The 26,158-nt window shown below is 42.0% G+C and overlaps 1 protein-coding gene across 1 annotated transcript; it reads right to left on the reverse strand.

The window, feature by feature from the left end:
• Positions 1-1,348: 1,348 nt before the first annotated feature.
• LOC145416644 (uncharacterized) lies at positions 1,349-25,568 on the reverse strand. The gene is made up of 5 exons (XM_080285578.1): positions 25,558-25,568; positions 24,762-24,980; positions 23,078-23,862; positions 22,394-22,750; positions 1,349-1,551 (listed from the first exon to the last, which is right to left on the reverse strand). The coding sequence occupies exons 1-5, from the start codon at positions 25,566-25,568 to the stop codon at positions 1,349-1,351; spliced, it is 1,575 nt and encodes a 524-aa protein (XP_080141704.1).
• Positions 25,569-26,158: the final 590 nt, after the last annotated feature.

Below are 26,158 nucleotides of genomic sequence, written 5' to 3' on the forward strand. Positions count from 1 at the left end.
TCGCTGACTGGTCAGGAAGACACGGCACTCAGGTTCATCATGTGGTGATACGAGAGGTAGTCTGCCTGGGTGACCCTGTCTGAACAACAGCACTGTTTCTCCTTGGTGCAGCTGGCTGAACACGTCCATACCCTGCCAGCAGCTCATGCACGAATTGTTTCTCAGACTCACAAAAAGAAATACCTGCGCCAACAACCTGCCAAACAGTATGAATCCATTGTAGGTGTAGGAACGCCTTCTTGTACCTGAAAACAGTCAATGGCATCAATTTGCATATCTGACTTATCCATGAGCCGCATGTTGATGCTGTTATCATTGACGGCATCAGGCTTCATCATGGGCTCCGTCCTACAGCCATGGTTCCCAGTGGCCTGCATCTCATTCTTGTGAACTATGGTAAGCATGCCAACTTTTTGCTTGTCATGCTAGTGGATGATGACCAGCATGTTACCACATTTCTGGGTGGCTAAATCTCCTTTCATGGTCTTGGCGGGGAAGGCAGGGAAGTGCCTCCTATTGTGCCTAACAATGCCACAGGTTCCTGTTCCATGCTTAAGGAGAAATTTCATCAGTGCCAGGGATGTGTAGCAGTTATCCATGAACAGATTATAGTTTTCCCTGGAGTTCTTGTCCATACACTTTCACAAAGGCACCTGAGAAGCCATGTGTGTCGTCAGTAGGGATATCCACATCTGATACAGAGAACACAACAAAGTCCAGCACATATCTAGCCTTGCAGTCACAAATGACGAAGACTTTGATGCCAAAACAATGAGTGGAGAGGTATATGAGAGAGGGGTGTGTGAGCTGGGAGCAGGGCAGTGAAGTGGCATTGGACAGGGCAACATGGAGGTGGCCACCCCTAACGGGATTGAGGAGTCTGGCAATAGACAGACAGACAGAATAATGAAGTTTGTACGATATGTACTGGATAAATGTCAGCCATTCCCATAATAACACAAGCAACTCGGCCACTCTGAAAAGGCTGGAAAAACTTGGTGATATGTTCTTTGATCATGGTCAAAGTAAGGTGAACTTTCAACCTCCTGTCATTGGGTGTAGGTTTCAGATTGGGGGAAAAGTGTAAGAACTGCAGAATGGCAAGGTACTCGTCCTGTGCCACACAAAGGTTTCCATTGTCCGAACACATGGCCTATGGGAACTGAGGCAATGGTCACGTGCACCACGTACACTCCCTGGTTTCTTGACTTGCCAGCATGCCCATGTGCATGGTCTCTTGTACTGTACTGCAGGGAGGTGAGGGATGATAGGTTGAATTAGAGGATGCTGGATCTCCTTGCACTGATGCCTGGGGAATGCTGCAAAGTGATGCTGGTTGCCTCTGTGGTCATAGGGACACACGTGACTGGCCGGGCCGTGGGGACATCACCCACGAAGGTCCGGCCTGGAACAATGTGGGTGGTAATGGCACGGAGTCTTTTCTTAGTTGATGCATAGGTGGCTGGGTGGCTGAAATGCAGCATTTCTTCTGCACATGACTTTCAATTGCCTGAGCCTCCTTGTTGGAGTCTGATGCCTCAGATGAGTCTCCTATGTTGGAAGGGTGGGGGACATCACTTTGCACTGCGGGAATTATCAGCCACCACTTGGGGTCCTCCGAGTCACTTTCAAGTGGCAGCATGTAGTTATGGGAGGAGGCAGGGAAGGCAAGCCAGGGCCCGTCGCTCTCCACATGATAGCTCCTACTCTCAGAGATAGTTTCGCCACTTCATAATGATGACACCATCATCTCTAGTGCCCTTCCAATAGCACTATCACTTGGCAGGGGTGGAGGTGGCCACTCACGGAGGATAGGGAATTGGATGACGTGAAAGCTGAATTCATGCTTGTTGTCATTCGTTCAGCGAGCGGGAAACTGACCAGGGCAGCCACCTAGAAGCCTATGTAACTCACAGGGCAAAACCCATGTAACTCACAGGGCACCCTAGAAAATGGTTAGGAATTCAAATGGTGGCAGGAAACGCAAAGCATCTATAGCTATCATCTCAAGTGCCTTAACCACCTGTTTTAATGATGGCTATCTGAGATTTAGGGGTTAACACTAGAATATGGTGCTAGTTGCAAAAAAGCGCTTTGGAAAGAATGTAAAGTCATAAAACTGTCTTTTTGTGTCACTAAGTTGCGTGAAACAAGCTCAAAAGGACGGAATCTGGACTAAGTTACAGTGAAAAAACCATAGCCACCTCAAATGCTCTTAACTGGTCCACAACTGACCATTAAATACTTGGGGGTCTGCATACTCTTCCCAGTCCTGTTTTAACAATATGGTAGGTTTTTGGCACCGTGATAAAGATGCAAAAACTATATAGAGTTTTCCATGTTGGTTCCATGTCACACCCAACAAATGCCTATTATCTTTATCTCTGTCTAAATTGCCACCTTTGTTTTCAGTGCTAAGCTGTAACGGTAAAGTAACATTCATATAATACACTTCTCGTTTTACATTAGCTTGGCCTAAAACTGACATCTTTCCATCTTGAATAATTAGCTGTAACAATAGATTAACACTAGAATATGATTAGTCAGTAAGAATGTTATAAGAAAGATGCAGAGCCGTAGTATCGTCTCATTCTGCCACTGAGCCATGCAACTAATCTGCAATGGACGAAAGTTTGGGACAGGTTAATGTGAAAAGGGTATAGTAACCATTATGGGAAAAAATGTAGAACGAAAGTGTTTTCTATTTCCGACACTGGACTAAGTGAAATAAATTGCAAAAGAACGAAAAAGTTAGGCTAAGTCAAAGTGAAGCAAGTATAACAGCTACAGCAAGTGGTATTTTGACTGAACGACTTATTACAGTGCATGTGATCTAACCTGACAAAAATCCATAACCTCTTCCAGTTTAATTGATAGCCAAGTGTAGCTCGAGTGGATGGTTGATTTTACTAGTAACCATGGAGACTCATTCCTGCCTCATAACTAAGGTTCATCGAATTCATGCCATCACGATTTAGTATTGAAGTTGTGAATGGGGCCCAGTTCCATAAAAAAAAAAAATAGTAGAAGATGGGATTAGAATACGTCTTATTACTTCTCTTCCTCACATCTCACTGCTCCCTAACTCATCTTTTCTGTTTCCAGTCCACTCCCACTCCTCCCTTCCTCTCCCTTTTCTCTTCTTCCCTCTCACCATCCTTCACCCTTTGGCTTCCTTTCTCACTCCTTCCTTGCTTCTCACTACTCCGTACCTCTCCTCCTCTCATTTTTCTGTCTCCTCTCGCTCCCTTCCCCCATCCCTTCGCCTTCTCCTTTCTTTCCTCCCCTCACATCGCTCTCCCCTTTCTTTCCTCCGCTCACATCGCTCTCCCCTTTCTTTCCTCCCCTCCCCTCGCTCTCCCCTTTCTTTCCTCCCTTCCTGTCCCCTTTCCTTTCCTTCGTTCTCTCCTCTTTCCCCCTGCTCCTTCACTCTCCCTTCCATCCTCCGTGCTTGTCATTGCCTTGCCCCTTCAGTACTCGTAAACTAGCCAGCTCCTCCTACATAGTGAGTCAGCATCATCTCTTTGCTCCAGCCACACAGATTTCTCAACGCTACAATGTTTGCTTTCAGGGCTCTCACACTCTCCTTGCCTCGCTTCACCAATCCCCTTCCCTTTCTTTTTCCTCTCTCCTCTCATTTTTCCCTTTACTCGTTAGTACCTCTCACTCACATTCTCCTTGTCACACTTCCCTTGTCCCTCCCTCTCCTTTTTCTTTCCTTTTCTTCTGAGTCTCTTCCTCCTCGTTACTTTTTCTATTTCTCTTCGTTCCATTCCATTATTCTCTCCTTTCTTCCTTCATTTTTTCCCTCTTTTTCTTCTCTCTTTCTTCCAAATCTCCACTTCCTCGTTACTCCACCTCTCTCTTTTCTCCCCCTTCTTTTCCTTCCCCACTTCCTCTCCTTTCTTCTCCCTTCCCCTTTCTTTTATTTTTTCTTCTGTCTTTCTTCTGCTGGTTTCCTTCTTCGTTGTCTCCGTTTCCTTTATTCTTTCTTTCCCTTCCTTCTTTCTCTCCTTCTTCCATTTTCTCATTCTGTTCCTCTCTTAAATTTCTCCCTTTCTTTGTAATAATTTTTCCCATTCATCTATATCTGTCCCAGCTTTCCTCTCTCTCTCTCTCTCTCTCTCTCTCTCTCTTCCCTTCAATGCTCACGTCACCTCTTTTTTCCTCATTATCTTTTCATATTCTCTACTTCGTTTTTGGCATCTCTCTTCCTAATAGTTCTCTCTGTTTTTCGGCTCTACCTTCCCCTCTCTCTCTCTCTCTCTCTCTCTCTCTCTTTCCTTCCCCCAGTTCTGATTTTCCTCTCCTATTCCCTTCTTCCTTTTACTTTAAGCTTTTCTTCAATTATTAGTCACTCATCTTTTCAATACAAACCACTAGACACGATGACATCTCTTATATTTCAGTCCTGTTACCGGCAGCCTGATCTAAACTAGAACTCTGTAAGTGTGCTGACCAGTCTCCACTTACTATTTCTTACAATGACCTTGACCCCACTGGGGAGATTTGGGATTGTTTTCTATCAGCAGTGGCCCATACCAGGACACACAAACTGGGCCACTCAGATTCCTTGCGCAAGTCGTATTGAAATTTCCAGTAGACATACAACCTAACTATCTTCACCAAACTACATGCACAGTACACACTACACTTCCTTTTCAAAATTTACCTAAAATGGCGTCGTTATATCAAGCCTCGGAGTCCCCAGGGGGGGGGACCATAAATGCCCCCACCATCTGCCCCTCTCCCGATGACGACTCAAGGTGCCTAGAACCACTGTCTGACTCTCTTCTTCTTCATTTCTGCAACATTCGCGGCCTTTCCTCTAACTTTCGCTCTGTTGAGCACCACCTCTCCTCCTCTAAACCTCACCTTCTTTTTCTAACGGAGACTCAGCTGTCTGAGGCAACTGACAGCAAACCCTTTTCTGTATCCTCCTACTTTCTCTATACTCATTTCAAAGCCAAAGGTGGCTGTTGTGTATATATGCAACGACTTATCTTGCTCTCGTGTTCCTGAACTTGATTCTTCTGAATTCTCCACACTCTGGCTTCGGCTTTCCTGTCATTCTCTGACTAAATATATCTGTGCTGTTTACTTATCCCCTAATTCTACTGACTATCAAAAATTCTTCGACTATCTTACTTCTACGATGGAACACATTCTATCCATTTCTCCTTTCTCTGAAATCTCCATTCTTGGAGATTTCAATGTTCACCACCACCTTTGGCTCTCCTCTCCTTTCACGGATCCACCTGGTGAAGAAGCCTACATCTTTTCTATCCTTAATGACCTAGAGCAGCTTGTACAGCACCCTACCCGTATCCCTGACCGCCTTGAGAGAGCTCCAACATACTTGACCTCTTCCTCACAACTAATCCTTCTGCTTACTCTGTTAATCTTTTCTCTCCGTTGGGCTCCTCCGATCACAACCTTATTACCTTAACCTGTCCTATCACTCCGGTACGGCCTGTGGACCCTCCAGGGAAACGTCGTCTGTGGCATTTTGGAGCCGCAGACTGGGAGGCCCTCAGGCAGTACTTCTTTGATTTTCCCTGGAATGATTATTGCTTCCATGGCCGTGAGCCATCTGAGTGTGCCTTATGACACGGAGGTTATTCTCTCGGGCATGGAAGCATACATTCCTTTCTCATATCCTTTGACTAACGCAAGAAAGCCTTGGTTTAATCACGCTTGTTCTAATGCTGTCCGCAACAAGGAGAGGGCCTACAAAAGGTACCGGAGCCAACCCACCCCTGAATCACATCATCTTTACGTTTCTGCCCGGAATCGTGCTAAGTCTGTTCTTCGCTCTACTAAAAATAATTTCATCCATACTAAATGCTCTCAACTCTCCAACTCGAATTCTTCCCGCTCCTTCTGGCATCTTGCCAAAAATCTTTCTAACAACTTTACCTCATCATCCTTCCCTCCTCTTTTCTACTCTGATGGTTCTGTAGCTATTTCTTCTACTGATAAAGCAGATCTCTTCGCACAGACTTTCTCCTCCAATTCTACCTAGACGATTCCGGTGCTGTTCCTCCATCACTTCCCCCCTCTCACTTCCTCATGGCTGACATTAAAATTTCTTCAGTTGATGTATTTTCTGCCATCACTGGCCTCAGTACTAACAAGGCATATGGGCCTGATGGGGTCCCTCCTGTTGTTCTCAAGAACTGTGCTTCTGTGCTTACACCCTGCCTAGGCAAACTCTTTCGTCTTTTGTCTGTCAACTTGTACCTTTCCTTCTTGCTGGAAGTTTGCTCTCATTCAGCCAGTCCCAAAGAAGGGTGACCACTCCCAACCCTCCAACTATCGTCCAATTGCTTTAACGTCCTGTATTTCAAAAGTTTTCGAGTCAATTCTTAATAGAAAAATTTTAAGGCATCTTTCCTATCACAACCTTCTTTCCGATCGTCAGTATGGGTTCCGTCAGGGACGCTCCACTGGCGATCTTGTCACCTACCTTTCAGACTCCTGGTCATCCTCCTTTCGGGACTTTGGCGAAAGCTTTGCCATTGCACTTGACATCTCAAAGGCTTTCGATCGAGTCTGGCATAAATCTTTAATTTCCAAACTGCCCTCCTACGGTTTCTATCCTTCTATCTGTGCCTTCATCGCTAGCTTCCTTACTGGTCGTTCTATAGCCGCTGTTGTAGACGGCCATCGTTCTTCTCCTAGATCTATCAACAGTGGTGTTCCTCAGGGCTCTGTCCTATCACCAACTCTCTTCCTTTTATTCATCAATGATCTTCTAAGCTGTACATCTAACCATATCCACTCTTACGCTGATGACTCCACCCTTCACCTTTCCATTCGGTTCCCGCAACGCCCATCTCAACAGTTACTTCAACAAACAAGGGATGAGGCTACGGCACACCTAATGTCTGACTTGGCTCGTATCTCTGACTGGGGTAAAAATAATATGGTTGTCTTTAATGCATCTAAGACTCAGTTCTTACACCTATCAACCCGACAAAATCTTCCACAGGTATACCCACTAATGTTTAATAATATTCAGCTTAATCCTGCATCATCCTTGAACATGCTTGGGGTTTCATTTACTCGGGACTTATCTTGGAAAGATCATATTACATCTCTTGTAAAATCTGCTTCCAAGAGATTGGGTGTGCTAAGCCGACTCCGCTCTTTCTTTACCCCTGCGCAATTGTTGACTCTATACAGGGGTCTTATCCGCCCCTGTGTGGAGTACAACTCTCATGTGTGGGGTGGCTCCCCACATACAGCTCTTCTCAATAGGGTGGAGTCAAAGGCTTTTCGTCTCATTAACTCTCCTCCTCTTACTGACTCCCTTCAACCTCTGTCTCTTCGCCGCACTGTTGCATCTTTATCTCTTTTCTATCGCTACTTTAATGGTCACTGCTCCTCTGAACTGTCTGCTTGCATTCCTCCACCTCTACGACGGGCGCGTAGCACCCGTCTGGCAGCAAACTCTCATCCCTTTTCTGTCCAACTCTCTAATGCAAGAGTTAACCGTTACTCCCAGTCTTTCATTTATGCAACAGGTCAGCTCTGGAACTGTCTCCCTCTGTCTGTATTTCCTGCTGCCTATGATCTCCAGTCTTTCAAACGCAATGTGTCCAGGCATCTCAAAATGATCGGATCTTGAATTTGGCTCTATATTGTATTTTGTTTTTCTCTTGGAGGGAACTGTTACTGCGGGCTCATGGCCTTTGGTTTCTTCTTCCTCGCATAAAAAAAAAAAAAAAAAAAAAATCTCGTTCACCACATAATACTGATAGGACTCTTTCTGACATGCCCTTCCACTGAGCGTAAAGGATTTGGATTTTCTTTTTGTGTCAGCAATGGTCCACGCCATGAACGGACACACAACTTGGGACCTTCAGATTCCTCTCGCAGTCTCCGGTTCTCCTGGAATCGTTGCGAGACTCTGAGGTAGGAATAATAATAATTCAGCGAAAACCAGTCACCACCAATATAACAGGGGGAGACTAATAACACTTTCGTCTACCTTTCTTCTCTCATTTTTCTTTCTTCCTCAGTTTCTCTCCTCCATTCCTCTTTTATCTCTTTTCCTTATTCCCTTTCCCCTTCAGCTTTCTTTCCACATTTCCTGTCGTTTCTTCAATTTTCTATTTACTAAACATGGAACATATAATTAATATTTCTCTTTAATCAGCATATATATATATATATATATATATATATATATATATATATATATATATATATATATATATATATATATATATATATATATATATATATATATATATATACTGAGGCTTTCAATTTCAGTTCATTTTAATTTCAGCACATTGGTGTTCCGGTACGGTTCCTGACCCGAGAGTAAATACCTTTCACACAAAGCTATGTTAAGGTAGATTGAACACCCCTCCTACCGCTCCCAGTAAATTGTTTGTGGTGCCGGGTACGCGGTGTCCCCTGAGCTGGACTGTTTGATGGCCAGGTATACGAATATTGGGGGAGAGAGAGAGAGAGAGAGAGAGAGAGAGAGAGAGAGAGAGAGAGAGAGAGAGAGAGAGAGAGAGAGTTTTGTAACTACTTTCACACCGCACGCTATTTGAATACAGTAATTATTAATTTAGCTTTATATATCTATATCTATATCTATCTATCTATCTATCTATATAGGTAGAGATAGATAGAGAGATAGGTAGATAGACAGATAGGTAGATATAGCTAGATAGCTAGATAGACAGATAGGTAGGTAGATAGATAGCTAGATAGATAGATAGATATACGAGTATATATATTTTCCAGGTGCGTGCATTATATGCTTTTCACTTTAACTTGGCCCACGTAATCTTCCTTCTGCTAATTATTACACGGAGCTCAGTGGCAGAATGAAATTACACTATAGCTATACCATACTCTTTAACATTTCCTCGTGACTAACATCATATTCTTGTGTTCATTTCCGGATATAACTCAGCATTCAAAATGAGGAGAGATAAATGTTAAACCAAGTTAAAGTAAAAGGAGGATAGTAAGTACATGGATTACACTCCTTTCACCATAACCTGGCCCAGATTTTCGTTTTTTTGCAGCTTATTTCGCGGAGCTCAGTAGAGAGTGAAACAATATTACGGCTCAGCATCCTCTCAGTGACACCTCTTCGTGACTACGATTACATATTTTCGTTAGCGTAGCGGTACAAATCGACATTCAGTATAGGGACGGGGCAATTTTAGGGTAACAAGTAGAATGAATATATAGCACATCGCCATTACGAAGACATCATTGATTCGTTAACTGCATGTAGGGCTTGCTTGTTGTAAATTTTGTCTGAGTTCAATATTACTGTGGACGTTATTTTGTAATATTTTGGAAACAGAAAAAAAAAAAATAGGTTCACACGATCCTGAGGTGGTCATTATAGCCCGCCCATTACATTAGAAAGTGTCCATATAAACATTAGCCTCGTATGTGTGTGTGTTGTGTGTGTGTGTGTGTGTGTGTGTGTGTGTGTGTGTGTGTGTGTGTGTGTGTGTGTAGAGGAAGGGATGGAAAAAGGCTGTAATGATTTCTATACTGTATACTGTGGCATTCATGATTATGGAAAAATATATTTAATAAATGATGTGGAATGGAAACTCTTATTTTCTTAGATAGCAGCAACAGCAACAGCAGCAGCAGCAGCAGCAGCAGCAGCAGCAGCAGTAGTAGTAGTAGTAGTTGTAGTAGTAGTAGTAGTAGTTGTAGTAGTAGTAGTAGCGGTAGTAGTAGTAGTAACGGTAATAGTAGTAGCGGTAATAGTAGTAGCGGTAATAGTAGTAGTCGTAGTAGTTGATCCAGGTCATCTGCAATGTGAAACCAATGGACTGCTGGCTGAAGATGCCTTCCATCCTCCAGTCCACCATCCCCTTTAAGGGATAGGGATGGAATTGGACGTTTGTATAACCCTGCAGTGGAGCCAGAGGGCTATATCTGTGACCATAAGAAGGTGTCTATTTTTTGTCAAAATTCCACAACACAGGGGGTGTCATATATACAGTACAGCAAAGGTACTCTAACATTCAGTACAACATAGGGAGTAACATGAATACTGTACAACATAGAAGGTGACATATATACAGCACAACATACAGTTGGTATTCTAATATTCGGTACAACAGAGGGAGTGTCATAAATACTGTACAACATAGGAGGTGGCATAGATACTGTGCAACATAGTGTCATACTGTGCAACGTAGAGAGTGTCACATATACCACACAACATAGGGAATGTCATACTGTACACCAAAAGTGTCACGTTTAATGTACAAGTTAGGGATTGCCGACTGTACAACACAGGGTGTTATACATACTGTACAACATAGGAAGTGTCACACATACTGTACAACCCAAGGAATGTCATATACCGTACAACAAGGGGAGTGTCACATATATTGTACACCACATGGAGTGTCATATATACTGTACAACATAGGGAGGGTCACATATGCTATACAATTGTGTAACATATACAGTTCAACAAAGGGAGTGTCAATGTCCGAATGTGACAGGGATGTGTGGACATAATTTTTATTAATCCTTAATATTTCTGTTAAATCTAAGTATACCCTGACAGGAGAACAACTAACCTAACTTACTCTTCACACTAACCTAACGTAACCCTACTTAGTTTATCGTCAACAAACCCTGAAAGTCTTAATCTAACCTAAGCTAAACTAATAGACAAATGAGAACTCTAAAAGTACAACACAGGCGTCCACCAAGAGATGGAGCCAATAAAGGCTGTATTTATACACTCGGGTGCGAAAAATGTCTCTTAGCCTATCAAAATCGTGTGAACACACACACACACACACACACACACACACACACACACTTAGCTAAAAGGGGTTAAACTGCAGCTTTATAATTTATAGAATGCTTGCTTCACATCGGTGCAAAAATAAACTATTGGCGTGAGAGATTTAACACTAATGATGGGGAAGACTCTACTATTCTGATCCAGGTAACGCAATACGATTTTATTCATCTGAGAGTGAGTCGTAAGAGCCTGCCATTGTTATATACCCCTTTCATTCTAACGATTTAATTTGCCATCTCTTCATCATTAATGCTGAGCCGCACCAGTAAATGAACGCTATAATATTATGATTGTCACGAAGGAAGGCTATGGGAAGTATGTATGACCACAGTATAGTATTATCCTGCCACTGATCTTCGTGAACGTGGCCGCAAAAAGACAAAAATCTCACGGTCGGAAGAACTTTGGTAATCTGTTCCAGCAAACTCTAGAAAAGAACAGTGTATATTCATCTGGGAGTGAGTCATAGAAGCCTGATAGCTAATTCTGGTACCATTGGTGGTCGTAGTAGTTACCGCAGCCCTTGGTTGACTGGTAACGTGAAATCAGTGAACTGCAGGCTTATACTGCCTTTCTGCAGTCCACCATCCACCTTCCGGGGGATAGGGAGGTAGCTGCGGGATGTTTGTATAGCCAGGTAGTGGGGTCACCCAGTTATATCGGTGCCATTACGCAAAGGCTTCCTTCTCCAGCACCGGTACCATTAGTATGGTGAGGATAAAGCTTCTGGTGAGTCACATCTGTATGTTCAAAAGTTTTCCGGAGACAACATTAATTACTAAAGTCTGCTTAACCTCACCGATTCGATGACATATTTTCGTTTTATTTCTGCTACCTGCATACGCTTTTATTCAGTTTGCGGGAGACCTCTAGTACTTAAAGGGGTTAATGGGGCCATATCTAACTCCCCTCCAGTTCACAGTCATTCCCAAGGTAACATCGTCTGCAGATAGCAAGAATATAATGAGAACGCCGAAAACTCGGGCCCAGAGCTGTCGACACAAAGCGTCGCTCGGTATGCCTCCGCCAAGCCTTGCACATGGACTAGCCATACAGCCTCTATGGCAGGGTTCACTGTGGGTTGAAGTGAGACTAAAGATGAACTAAGACGACCCCATATGCCCTTGACCTTTTACCCCTTGACCTTGCTGACCTAATCAGTTCATCATCTCTTCATACTGACTCACTGACAAAAGTTTGGTCGAATCCGTCGAGGGGTTCAGGAGATATCGCCCCACAAGGATAAACTAAGTCGACCACATAACCTTGACCTTTGACCCCTTGACCTAGATGACCAAATTAGCTCATCAAACTCCTCATACTTCATCACTGACAAAAGTTTGGCGGAAATTCGATGATGGGTTCAGGAGAAATCGCAGCCACAACAGTGTTATGGACACTCGGACCCACGAACGCACGGACGTACGCATCCACGCACTCACGCAGGGACAGACGCCTCCTCCACCATCGATGGGCGGAGGCATAATGTTGCATGGGTGCAGCCGGAGAAGGGGGGGTAGGTGCTGGAGTTCCCCCTTCCCCCAATTCTGAATATGTTGAGTGGGAAAGTTGCAAGTCATTTCTTTATATTTTTTATTAGGTATAAATAATTACTTTCTGGGTTGCTTCCTTTACTATTTATCACTTAATATATTTTTTATTTCTTTATATAGATACTATTATATTAATTTTAAAGAAGCTTTATCTCAAGAATAACAAGAATCAAAAGTCAGCCCCTGTTTCCCATAAAATCCTGGCTGCGCCCCTGTATTAAAAAAATGTCATTGGAGCCAAAGTGTTAAACATAACAGTGGGCAGTATGGCTCAACATCCTCAAAAAAAAAAAAAAAAAAGTAGCTAAGGAACCATAACAAACTATAAGATTTTAGAAGTGTGGCAAACAGCGTCTCGTCTGTAATCTCCAACGTATCGAACAGAAATTGCAGAGAAATTACAATGATATCGGTATGGGATAAGCATGGATTGTTTCATTTTGTTGCATCTCTGTGTGTTGGTGTAGTTTATGGTTAAGACCTTGAGGCAAAAAAACATCACGGACTAACATCAAAACACAAGGGATTCTAATCAATTATTATGAGCAAGTCTTTTAAACTCAGCGTGTCCAGGACCTCGAAATGAACGAATCTTGAATATGGTATTTTTTTTTTTTTTTTTGGGGGGGGGGAGGACGAAACAATTTCCTAGCTCTAAGTCTTCGGTTTATTCTTATCTGCATAGAAAAAAAGTATTTATTCAGTTAACTTCCCACGTTTTCTTTCATGACAAGGCGAAATTTATACCGACACCTGTTCCGCTCTTAAGGCCTGGCAGAAGTTGTAAGAGAAACAGTTAATTCTATATATTTCTCGGATAACTTTAGTCTTGCTTGAGATGTGGCCTACTCAAGACGCATACTCGAACAGTCAGGCCAGATAGAAAGTGAAATAGACAAAGTTATGTGCTTTATTTTTCCGACAACTTAGTGTGCTTACTTGAAAAGGCCTTATGCAAAACACAGACTGATATTTCTGTTCAATGGAGAAATTTTCACAGCCTATCAACGGGCCTACCCAAGTGTACCTCCTCTTGAATAACTGATTGATTAACTGAAATAAAAACTGGCGATGCAATTGCTAGGGTCACATGCCGCCAGACAACGATTAAAAATCGACCACAAGGAATACAAGCCGGAAAGAAGACAAAGTAGTATAAGAGATGAAAAACTCGAACACACACACACACACACACACACACACACACACACACACACAAGGAAGAGACACTAAACACTTATATTCCTTTTCTGTCAGAGAATTTCCGTGATAGTATATCAGTCCATTAACCCCTTCCATCCAATGACGCCTTGCTTAAATTATCCGTAAATAGGAAGGAGAAAATTAATCAGCTTAGAGTGCCCCAGTAATGAAGGGGGCAATAAAGGCTGAATCCAACGTTTCCCATCCAAAAATTAACGTTTCTAGTTGGATAAAATTGCCTGAAGGTTGTAAACAATAAATTAATTATATGGGATAGGAGGAGTTAATGGTAAAGTACAAAGAAATCTGTCTCACCCAAACCGCCAAACCACATCGCATGCTGGTTTTGGAATATTACACGACTGAGGCTGTGGCGGAAAGCGGAACATCTCAAAGTGCAAATCCTCTTACCTTCATTTGCACGTCTGTCCGGCATTCCACTTTGGTTTTACACCGGCTCGTATCCTGACAAATCCTCCAGCTCGGCACGTCACACTGGTACCGTGCATAGCAGTATCACGAAATGTATAATGCATAATAATTTAATGGAACTGAATGATGGATGAATGAGAGTGTATGACCCATTTAATTTAGCAGATTTTTTTTTTTTTGCATTTCCTGCTCTCTGGATCCCGCCTCACCTTACCCTTAAGTGCTAAAAAGAGTCCTGGATGATAAAAACTCTAGTGTTGATAAAAGATAACGTAACTTCCATTTCTTTAAGATAATAAATAACAAGGTACTGGAACACTTGATTGATGTGAATGAAGCTGCCATACAATTATCAGCACTAATATTACTAAACTATCAAATCGTACCAGTTTTCTTAACTGTATGACGCCATAAAAAGTCTTGAGTATGTTATTCTGACTACAACACAGCAGTTCTTTTTAGTCTGGGAGCAGCTTCCTGTTTTATAAGCTTAACAACTTTATTTCACACAGTATTTCTTTCAGCCTAACGACAGACTCGTATTCTTTATACATGAGAAAATCAGTATGCATAAATATTGTCTGCCTTCCTCTCCAGATTATTATCTCACATTTTCTTCTTTTGTGGGTATTATGTCCAACAAGATCAAGATAATTTTTGTGTTCACGTTAACTTTCTCCGTACTGAATCTTCTTCAGTAATTTCTTCCAGCTACAGTCAAAAGATTTTATTAAGATGAGAGAGTGACAGGAACCCATGATACTGTCACCATTAGTCTCCTGAAACCTGTGACGAATTTTTAACTTTGATACTGACGATTCTGATACACTGAAGTCAGCTCTCACACTGAAGGTATTAGTAAATTAAACTGAATGATTAAATAAGGGACTGGCGCCGCGGCAACACAGTCAAATGGCGCCGAAAAAGTTATAACCATGCAGCAACAAAATATCTGCTTCCATGGACAAATAAGAGTCTAAAAAAAAAATAAATAAATAAAAAATAAAATCAATAAATTATAACAGGTGGACGTGATGGAAAGCATTAGCAGAAATACACTGAGGTGGTTTGGTCATGTGGAGACGATAGAGAGTGAGAGACTAACGAGGAAAGTGTATGCGAGTGAGGTGGAAAGAGGGGTGGGGAAGGAAGGGAAGACCGAGGATGAGATGGAGGGATGGAATGGACAGGTATATGAAAGAGTGGTGTGCAAACTGAACTGAGAGAAGGGCAGCGAAATGGCAGGGGATAGGGCGACATGGAGGCAATTTGTTTGTGGCCACCCCTTACGGGATTAAGGCGTCTGGCTCTAGACTGATAGATAACAGGTGGAGAAGACAAGCCTACACTACAAAACCAAACGTGTCAGCCGGGTGGCCAGAGGTTCCTCCAAACATGGAAGAAAGACAGCAAAAGGCTCTATCTAACCCGTTCTGTTCAAAAGGTCTCTTAAGGTGAATAAAAACGTCTGGAGATAGGGATTTAATATAAAATATGTCCTCGATTTTGAAGGGGGTTAACCCCTCTCGGTATGGCCCCGTCTTCCTATTTTTTTTATTTTCAGCCAACACGAGATTATTTTATTCAGGTGAGAGAGCCTAAGACCTGAGAGTTTTAAGTATGCCCATTTGACTCAAACTTGGCCTAAAATTGCCATCTCATCATCTTGAATAATGAGTTGTACAATTGCATTAACCCTTAGATATGGTGCTAGTCACAAAGAAGTGCTATGGAAATCATGTAGATTCGTATTTTTTTCTATCACTAAACAACGTGAAATAAGCTGCAAAAGGAAAAAAATCGGGGACAAGTTAAGATGGAAAAAAAATGTAGTGTCAAAAAGTGTTTTAAGTATTGATTTCTTTCAGCGCCTAGAAGAGATGTAGAATTTTTCACCAGGTAAAATAAGGAACGACAGGAGAGATAGGTCGTGGCAAGTACTGAAATCCCCTTAAAGGGAGAGTCACTTATTTCTTCTTTTCGTTTTTCTTTAACATTTTTTGTTTTTTTTAGATGAGATAAGTTTCATTTTACAACTAGCGTATTCAAAGATTTTTCATTCAGTAGAGCTAAGGGTGTATCAGTACACATGCATATCAATCAGTAGATATTTTATATAGGGATGGCCCCGATGTGCCCATAACCCTTAAATAAAATTGTTTGTAGTTTCCAAACAGTTTTAAATCTCTAAGATTATACCCCTAATCCCCATGCTTTTCTAGACTTAAAACAGCGCCCAAATGAGCTTGAAAAAAACGTTAGCACGTAAAAACACAATCGGTTAAAACCTTGATTTCTCCTTATTGTTGAGAAGCTGGATTGCTACGTAGGTAGGGCTGGAAAATTCCCGACGATTCTCGCATTTTTCTGATAGGAGTCAGAGTTGCCAGATAATCTGCTGCTGAGTGGAGGTACTTTGTAAAGTAATGCATCCATTCTTATTCTTTTCTTATTTTCTCTATAATGTTTTATGTAAGTGATAGTTAAATTATGTAATTTAATTTCAGTTTGTATGCTAACAAGTTTGGAGTGCTATATAATGTAAGGAAACGAATATTTTTGATGTTTCCGCTTTGGTAACTGTTGTTCTAGGAGCAGGTAACAGCACGTCCTAGAATGTTGGAGAAGCAAGGAAGGTTATAAAAGGAAGGGAGAGAGAATAGAGTAGTCACACACCACAAAGCCAGCCAGGAGACAGGATGTGTGTGCTGGGCAATCCCCAGGTCCTGTCCTCCTCTCTTACTATTTTTTAACCAGCCCATACCCCACTGACCGGGCTAATGTATGGCCCGGCCTGCACTATATGTGCAGGAAATCTTTAAACGAAACGAACAGAGGAGTTTCAGTTTAGTTTGACTTGTGGCTTTGTGAAGTAGCATAGCTCTGGAGTTGTAAAGCAGGCAGTGTAATTACTTGGTATAATTAAGACAGCGGACGCGAGAAGCCTGTGTTATTACGCTTGAGTTGATCTTGGGTAAGGATATGCTGTTGCACATTGAAAGGCTGACCCTAAGAGGAACGATTCACTGGGTGGCGTCCTTTCTATACTGAACTACTGCTGTTGGAGCCTGTGGCAATGTGGGACGTGAATGTAACAATATTTTTCTCACTGGAAACCGTCAGGTTCTAACGTGGCATAACTGATTACCTTTTTTTTTTTTGAGGGGTTTCATTCTCCACTGTCTTTGAAACACGATATCCACTAAAAAGATAACAGGTAACAGGTCGAGAACAGAGTTTTGATCCGATATAGACCAAACTTGGTAGAAGGGTAGAGGGTCAGCAAAGGGTGAAATAATTTACTTTTGAGAACAGTCAGTCAAATGTACAGGCCACAGAGCAATGTCAAAATCTTGGCCATGTAGCTCAAAAGGTTTCTGTTTAATATGGTTTAAGCTCTGTGGAAGGGCTTAATGACTGCAAAAGATGAAAGGTATTCTAAGAGCACTTGATAAATGGTCAAAGTCAGTGGACAAGGTCAGCTTAAACATTCTTAAATCAGTAAGCACCAGACAATGGAGGGGTTACTGGTCACACACAGGTAGAGTATTTCACGTTTGAGAACAGTCAGTCGAAGGCCTATATCACAGGGCAGGGACAAAAGGAGTAGGTTTTGCGCTGTGTGCGCTTCTTGTTATTATATACAGACAGTTTTGTTCAGCTCAGGAGAGACTTTTCGAACGGAAAGGCATTAATCAGAGCCTTCATTAACCCCTTTACTGCTACGACGCTCTTCTTACATTGAATAACGTACAATAACCTTCAGAAGTCACTCAGGGGCTTTCAAAGTCAGTGGGAGAATTATAAAAATGTATTTCACAAAAAGTATGAATATGTAGGGATGGCAATTCATAAAACAAAACCAGTGAAATAAGATCAAGGTATTGAAAGGACATGGAATCCCATTCTTAAATGTAAAAAAATCCAGTATGTGCCATTATGGCGTAGCCATTATGTAGGCATTAGTGACCCGAAAAGTGTCATTATTATAGTATAACTATTAACCAGCCATGCAGCACATAAAAGTATGTCATTAAAAACAATGCAGGGATGGGGTTACATATCATTATACTGTCTTTACATGCTCCGGTGGTTTTTGGCGCATTGCCGTCCGTATATCACCTATTTTATACATTGTGTTTTTATACTTGTATACTTAGTGGGAGGCTGAAGTAAGAGGAGAGAATTCGGACGTTTATATTCGGGAATATAAGAGAAAGTTAAATCGTCACGCACAAAAAAGCAACACCCACCTTATGGCTTGGAAACGAGTATAAAAATAGTATGAAGATACACATAAAGATTTCCTCTCAGTGACTTCAGACAACAGAGGCTTTGTTAGAAACATTGGATGGGTTTGAAGATTGAAGGCAGTGTTCCAGAGAGGAAATTTGAGGAGACGGCATAAAACCGGCAAAAATCTAGTGTTCCTCTCACACCTCAGTTACCTTTTGAGTATTTTGAAATTTAAGCAATCTCCATTTTCAGTTATATTGTTATAGTATTATTACCAACAATAATTATACAGGATCCCTGATTATTTTAAGAACAAATAACATTATTTCCGAATGCCCTAACTGCAAGCGAAATGCCCATTACACTTAGAGGTAGTAAACACTCTTATTCATTCCCTACACCACAGCTCACACGCCTTAACAACCTGGGTGCTGACATGCATGTAGACGCAGAGTATATGTGAAATAGCAATTAAAAAAAAAAAAAAAAAAGGCACTTGTGGCGAGACACTTCAATTCCCACCATCCAAGCCACCTCGAGCAAAAACGAAATCGGCAGACAATTTAAAACTGACGGACAATGCTGAAACCTAAGACTCAGCGATGTTGCCACTATCACTGAGCACTCGTTTTCAAACTTAAATTCCCTCTCTCTCTCTCTCTCTCTCTCTCTCTCTCTCTCTCTCTCTCTCTCTCCATAGCTTGACGTAACAAGGTTCATTCCCATTCATTCAGATCAAATTAGGTCCATTCTTGTCATTCAACATTTCATTCGTGTCCAAAGTGAAGTAGACAACACAAGGACGATACACAGGCACATTGAATATTTTTGTTTAAGACCCAGATTACTTAAGGCCTATCGTATGGAAGTAGGCCAATAAGTGTTGAATTATGCAGTGCGTGTGACGGCGTGTACCAAAAATTAGCATTATCCACGTAATTGTTTTGGAGACACAAGTCAGGTTTTTCAGGTTCTTAAAGTACATTCGATCAGTTTTAGTCGGTGGTATTTTTTCACATGTCTTTCAATACGTTTGCCCCAAATCAATTATAATGGTGAATTAAAAAAAGAAGATGTAAAGTCAGGTACTCAGGACAATCAAAAGAGCAAGCAAGAAGGTTGAGTTGCAGTGATGCTGTGTGGTGGGGTACAACGGAGTAACTATAGGCTGGGAATGCGAGTGTGAATAATATTTTTCTGAATGTAGTTGGAATCAGACTGAAGATCACCGATAACGTCAACAAGATGGGAGAACTAACTATCATATAATCACAAAGATTACATTACGACTGTGTATCGTAAATATGAAGGTTCAGTATGTCCGGCCATTTAGCACAGCCAGTGTCACCATGACAGGCAAGGTACATATATAGAAAGTGATATGTATGTGTGTGTGTGTGTATGTATTAATTTACGGTACTTGTTTAATAAACAGATATGTCTATGATATCAGAATTACTGCATCCTGAACATCAGAATATGCTCTGGTATGCATTATCCACTAAATATAACCTCAGATTGGGAAGATTCATATTTATTTATTTATTTATTATTTTTTTTACACGATACCTAAAGCATGTACTTGCACAAACTTGCTCCCTGCACCACCACCCCTTACGAGTATAGGGCAGCGAGAGTGAAAGGTGACTACCCATCCAAATATGCTGCCCTGTTTCCAATGCTGATCTTCACTGGATAAAATTTACTGCATACAGTTATACACGTCCTGAAATCGAATAAACAAGTCATACTCACTCCATGCAGTACCATATGAAATGAAAGCATATGTTTGTTTATTATCATGTCTTACATTTCAGTCCCCCATATTTTGTGCATACTATTATATAGAGACACAGACAGATAGACATATATATATATATATATATATATATATATATATATATATATAGAGAGAGAGAGAGAGAGAGAGAGAGAGAGAGAGAGAGAGAGAGAGAGAGAGAGATACCATATGATAATGTGCGTTAACATCAAACTCCCCTGACCTGTGACCTCTAGGACAGCATTGCACCTTGAAGTGAGGGTCACACTGTATCAGAAATACAGACTGCTGTATGCTACGCATAAATATTTTAAACAAATATTTCCATTGTGCTTGCCAAGATGCTATTCCCTTTATTAATAAACTGCACCACAAATGAAGCAAGGATGGATTAAAATCATGTGATCCGGTTTGCTACGTTACTACATTAGCAAGTTTATTTTTCTTGGCAATGTAATGAACCTCGTAAATAGGTTGCAACTGATCTGTGTTCCAAGTTACAATTTTCGCAATAATGAACGTTATGTTCTCTCCAACAAGGAGAGTGTTTTCACCCCCGCTTATTTGTTTGTTAGTTTGTCTGTCATAGCAGGATTACTCAAAAACTAAAAGAAAGATTTGTAACAAATTTGGTGGGTGGATAGCCCGTGTCCCAGGGAACAATCGATTAACGTTTGGGACCTATCCGGATCGTATTACAGATTCGGGATCCGGAAAACACTTTTCGCGAAACCTTAATCAGTGATGAGAAAACCTAACCCATTATGAGGAGTGCTTTGGAAATTATGTTGCTCTAGTCGGAGAGATGTGTTCCAGTGAATGCCCCTCTAGTTTACAATTTGAATGACTGTACACTAAATCATCATCCTGTTAATATATACACATCATATTAAGAGAGTCTTTTTAGGAGCCACGGTGGGCCCTTCTGAATAGGCTGTTTCCAAGGGCCTTAAGTGTGTCTGAAGGGACCAGTCACCTTCAACCCACCCTCATTTCGAACACTGCTAAGGACATATAATTATATTATCACTCTCCTCTTAAATGTCAGGACCAACTTGCCTAGCCCCGGGCTCCTACGCCCCTCATGGGGCAACGTAGAACTGGGTGATGAATGGATGGATGGAATAACAGGACTATGTTGTACTGAGTGGCAAGGACGCCAAGTGGAGTGAGTGCAGTGTGTTCAGAGCATGCTGGAAACGTGTGTTTCTTTAGGGCGGATGCTAATATAGCTGTAAGTCGTTCATATCCCGCTGCCTGCTTCAGACACCCAGTGAGCTGCTAATTATCTCGCTGCTTGGTTTCGAAGCCCGTAGTGAGCAGCAAATTAGTCTCGCTGCTTGGTTCAGAAGCACACTGTGAGCCAATCGCATCTCACGGTTTCATTGGAAAATATATTCACCTCTTGCTTTTATTAATTCTCTAACATGCAGTGCAGCTATTAGAAAATATACAGTATATTGGAAAATTTTATATATATATATATCGTCCCTGGTTCGGTAAGGATAGGCCGGTCCTGCAGTGGACCTCAACGGCTGATGATGATGTATATATATATATATATATATATATATATATATATATATATATATATATATATATATATATATATATATATATATATATATATATACTGTATATATATGCATCCGAGTAAAGTTCCGCCTTACACACCTGCCTACCAGTTCGGACCTTTATGCGTGAGACAGTCACTAGTGATGCAGTAGCCAGACACTCAAATGTCTGGTACTACTGTGTGGGAGGGGAGAGGTTAAGGGAGGAGGAAGGCTGGAGGAGTGAGTGAGTGATAAAGGTTTGGCACAAAGGCCAGGCACTAGGACCGATGTGGTCATTCAGCGCCTAATAACTAAAAAGAAAAAGAAAAACTGAAATGAAAAGACAACACCATAAAATCTATAAGTTAAATGTCGTAAAGTATATCACATTCTTATAAAAATTTCGCAACCTTAAAAATATCTGCAGAAATACCCAAAATGTCGGAGACACTGCGGGTATCAAAACCCACAGTGCCCCGGAGAAAATGAAATTTTCTGCAGTGAAGTAAAACATGTTCCACCGTCACAGGGACGTGACAAGCCTCACAAAAGGGAGCGTCTCCGCCACATAAAATGTGGCGGTGTGTTAACCGTGTATGACCTATACGAAGTCTGGTCAGAACAACATCCAAGCGCCTGCTCGGGGTGCTGTCCAACACTGGCCAAACCTGCACAGAAGGATGTATTATTTTCAATTTATTGTTTGTAACAGTGGGGGATGACCACCTCTCCTGCCACTTCCTCCTGATAAAAACTGATATATGTCGCCTAAGATCGGCAAAAGGGACAGGAAAGTTGCCTAGAGTACCATGAATGGCTTCCTTAGCTGCGACATCTGCCTCCTCGTTGCCTGGCAAACCTACGTGAGCAGGAATCCAGCAAAATTGAAGTCTTTTGCGACGGGAAGCTAAACGATACAGCCACTCCTGAATTTGCTGGACCAAAGGGTGATTGCTGGAAAAATTCTGAATGGCTGTAAGAGCACTCAGTGAGTCAGAGTATAGGGTAAACTGGCTGTCCCTACTGTCATAAGCTAGTTTTAATGCATGGACAATAGCGTGAAGCTCAGAGGTAAAAACTGAAGCGGCACCATGGAGTCTCGCCTGATGCACAGTTTCCTCAAGGATTACTGCGCAGCCAATGGCAGAATCCAATTTTGACCCATCTGTGTAAATTTTAGTGGTTAAAGCATGAATCTGAGAATGTTCAAGAAACAGGGCTTAAACTTCAGCTGAACATCTCGAATGCTTAGTACAGGCCGGTTTGCAAACATGGGCCTCTGGAATAATCCAAGGAGGGATCGGAGAATAAGAAATTTGCCGTACCTGGACTTTGTGGAAGAAGGTGTCCTGTAAAAACCCATGGATACGGATATGAAGAGGCCTTGGAAAACTCTTACGTTCCTCATACTTCCGTGCCAGACGAAAGTCCTTCATCAGACGGTAAACAGGGTTAGACAGGGAAGTCTGAGTCTTAAACATTATCTACAAACTAAGGTCCACTCTGCGAAGATCCAAGGGTAGCTCACCCGCCATAATGTACAGACTCTCTGCAGGGGAAGTGCGGAAGGCACCCGTGCAGATTCTCATTGCTGAGTTATGAATAGGGTCTAAAAGCTTAAGGGTAGACTTGGCCGCTGAGGAGTATATCTGGCAAACATACTCCAATTTGGAATGACATAGGGCATCATATAGCCGGAGAAGTGCCGGTCTGTCAGCACCCCAAACCTTCCCACTAAGAACCTTAAGGATATCTAGAGACCGTGTAACAGTGGCCTTTAGCTGTAGAATATGGTTCTTCCAAGTGAGTCTACTGTCAAGAGTAAGCCCCAAGAAACGAACCTTATCTTCATAGGACAAGATGTTATCTCCCAGGAGTAGGTGAGGAACTGCTGCTGAATTCCTCCTTGAGAACTTGATAGCCACGGTTTTTTGGGGAGAGAAGCGAAAGCCCCACTCCTCAGCCCACATTTGTGTTGCATTGATGGCATTTTGCAACCGCAGTCTTGCAGTATTAGGGTCGGCTACAGTACAGTATATGGCGAAGTCATCAACAAAGAGTGAACTCTGGATCATAGCTTCATTCTCAACTCTTTCAGCTACTCCATTGATGGCCATGATGAAACATGTGACACTTAAAACGCTGCCTTGGGGTACCCCCTCGGGTTGCAGAACTCTGGGGGAGACTGTGCGACCAATTCGGACTCGGATATAATGCGTGTGAAGAAAACTCTGCAGGAACTGGAACATGGTCCCACACAAACCTTTAGATCGTAAGCTGGACAATACACCCAAATGCCATGTTGTATCATATGCTTTCTCCAAGTCAAAAAAGACCCCTAGAGTATGTTTGTTAGTAATGAATTCATTCTGAATACCTGTTGTCAGGCACAAAAGAGGGTCCATAGTGGATAGATTTCTACGAAAACCGAACTGCATGGAGGATATGTGGCCTCCAGTCTCCAGCCACCAGACTAACCTATGGTTAACCATCTTCTCAAATAATTTGCACAAACAAATGTTGTGACTATCGATTCTTGTAGCAGGAGTTAATGATGAATACAGGGAGTTTAACTTGATTTATTATCTTCAGAGAAAATCTTAAGTTGAGCAGTGTATGTATTACAGAGACTGAATACACTAAGTAAGTCTAGTTGGACCCCTCTTCTTGTTCACTCTCTCCACTACCTGACGGTTCTATAGTTAGCCTCCTTCTGAGCTCTGCTTCCTATATTCTGGTGTAGCAGGGGTCGTGTCACGTGTGTTACACTGTTGTTGGAATGTTCTAGAAACCTGTGTGTGAGTATGTGTGTATGTGTGTGTATGGTCACTAGGCATTGTTCGTATGCTATCTCGCTGACACACTACCTATATCATCCCCTGACTTGCTACTTCCTGTGTATTGTCAACATTTCCTCAGTTACACTTGCAAGATCATTTCCCATTCCCAGGCTTGCCTGGTGCTCTGTCTATCTATCTATTTATCTATCTATCTATTATGATTTGTAATTATAATATGGAGTCCTAACATTGGTAAGTGCTATAGGTCTATAACTTGGAAGTGTGGCATCTCTTCCAGGCTTAGGAATGGGAATAATGACTGACGTCCTCCAGCTCTTGGGAATGGTGGTGGAAAACCAAATTGCATTGTAAATATCTAGCAAAAGTTGCAGATACTCATGTGGAATGTGGCGAATCATGTCGTAACGTATGCCATCTTCACCAGGAGCAGATGACCCTGTGGCTCGTAGGGCTTGAGTCAATTCTCGGAATGTAAAAGGCCCATTATATACTTCCTGGTCCAACACAGCCGATGGACGCCCCACTAAGCCGGAACTACTTGCATGGTCCAGCACTGCTGAGCCAAAAGGAGGTACTGCTGGCGCCCCACTGAACCTGAAATATTGGCAAAATAGTGTACAAGGATGTTAGACACCTTTTCCGGGTCTGAAACCACAGCTCCGTCCACCTTCAGACAAGGAGGTGGGTGGGGAGCAAATTTACCAGACAGCTTGCTCACTTTAGCCCAAACTCTCCCTATGAGTGTTTTAGATGTAACACTTCCTATATATTTGTGCCACGAATTACATTTAGCCCATTTAAAATATTTACATTTTTTTTGCTAATGCTCTACGATATATTAAATAATTTTTCTGAGAAGCAGTACGCTTATAACGTCTATAACAAGACCGTGTAATGCGTCTCAAGTTAGTACATGTTTTATCCCACCAAGGGACAACTGGACGACGAAAATTGCCAGAAGAACTGGGAATAGAAACATGAGCACTCTCTAAGACCTGGGCAACGAAGTAATCATATGCCTGGATGTGAGTCTCAAAAGATGAGAAATCAACAGAACAATCGAAGGCAGCAGAAAACTTTTCCCAGTCAGCCTTATCCACACACCACTTTGGAGAAGCTGATGGAGGCGATCCATTAAGGGTGTCAATTATGATTGGGAAATGGTTGCTACCATGCAGACATTGTGACACAGACCAATTGAGAGAAAGCAATAAATCGGAGGAACAAATACTTAGATCAATGGAGGAGTAGGAGTTAGAGTGCAACGTGTGGTGTGTAGGAGCACCATCGTTATGTAATGATAGATTCTTTAGCAGGAGTTATGATTCAACCATAGCACCACGTTCATCAGTGGAGTTCCCACCCCACAGAATGTTGTGGGGATTAAAATCCCCGAGTAACAAAACAGGAGGTTGCAGCATCTCCACCAGCTCCAGGAGTTCATCCAGCTGTACCGAGTCATTGGGCGGGAGATACAGTGAACAAACAGTGTACAGTTTGTCCAGTAATATCTGCACAGCACAGGCCTGCAGGAGAGTTGGAAGATCCACTCGAGTATGATAAATGCTTTTTTTGACGACAATGGCTGCCCCACCTTTTGCCCGAAGACCTGCGGGTGGTAGTGAGCTATAATACGCATAGTTGAGTCCTGGGTTGAATGAATAATAACCCAACTTCGTTTCTTGCAGGCAAAGGACATCCCAGTCAAACATGGTCTTCAAGATAGCAATTTTGTTGCAATTAGCGTGTAAATCCCTACAATTCCACTGAAT

This window comes from Coenobita brevimanus, chromosome 107 (assembly GCF_032717465.1).
Source record: "Coenobita brevimanus isolate Jiangsu-jjx chromosome 107, ASM3271746v2, whole genome shotgun sequence".
Taxonomy (NCBI): domain Eukaryota; kingdom Metazoa; phylum Arthropoda; class Malacostraca; order Decapoda; family Coenobitidae; genus Coenobita; species Coenobita brevimanus.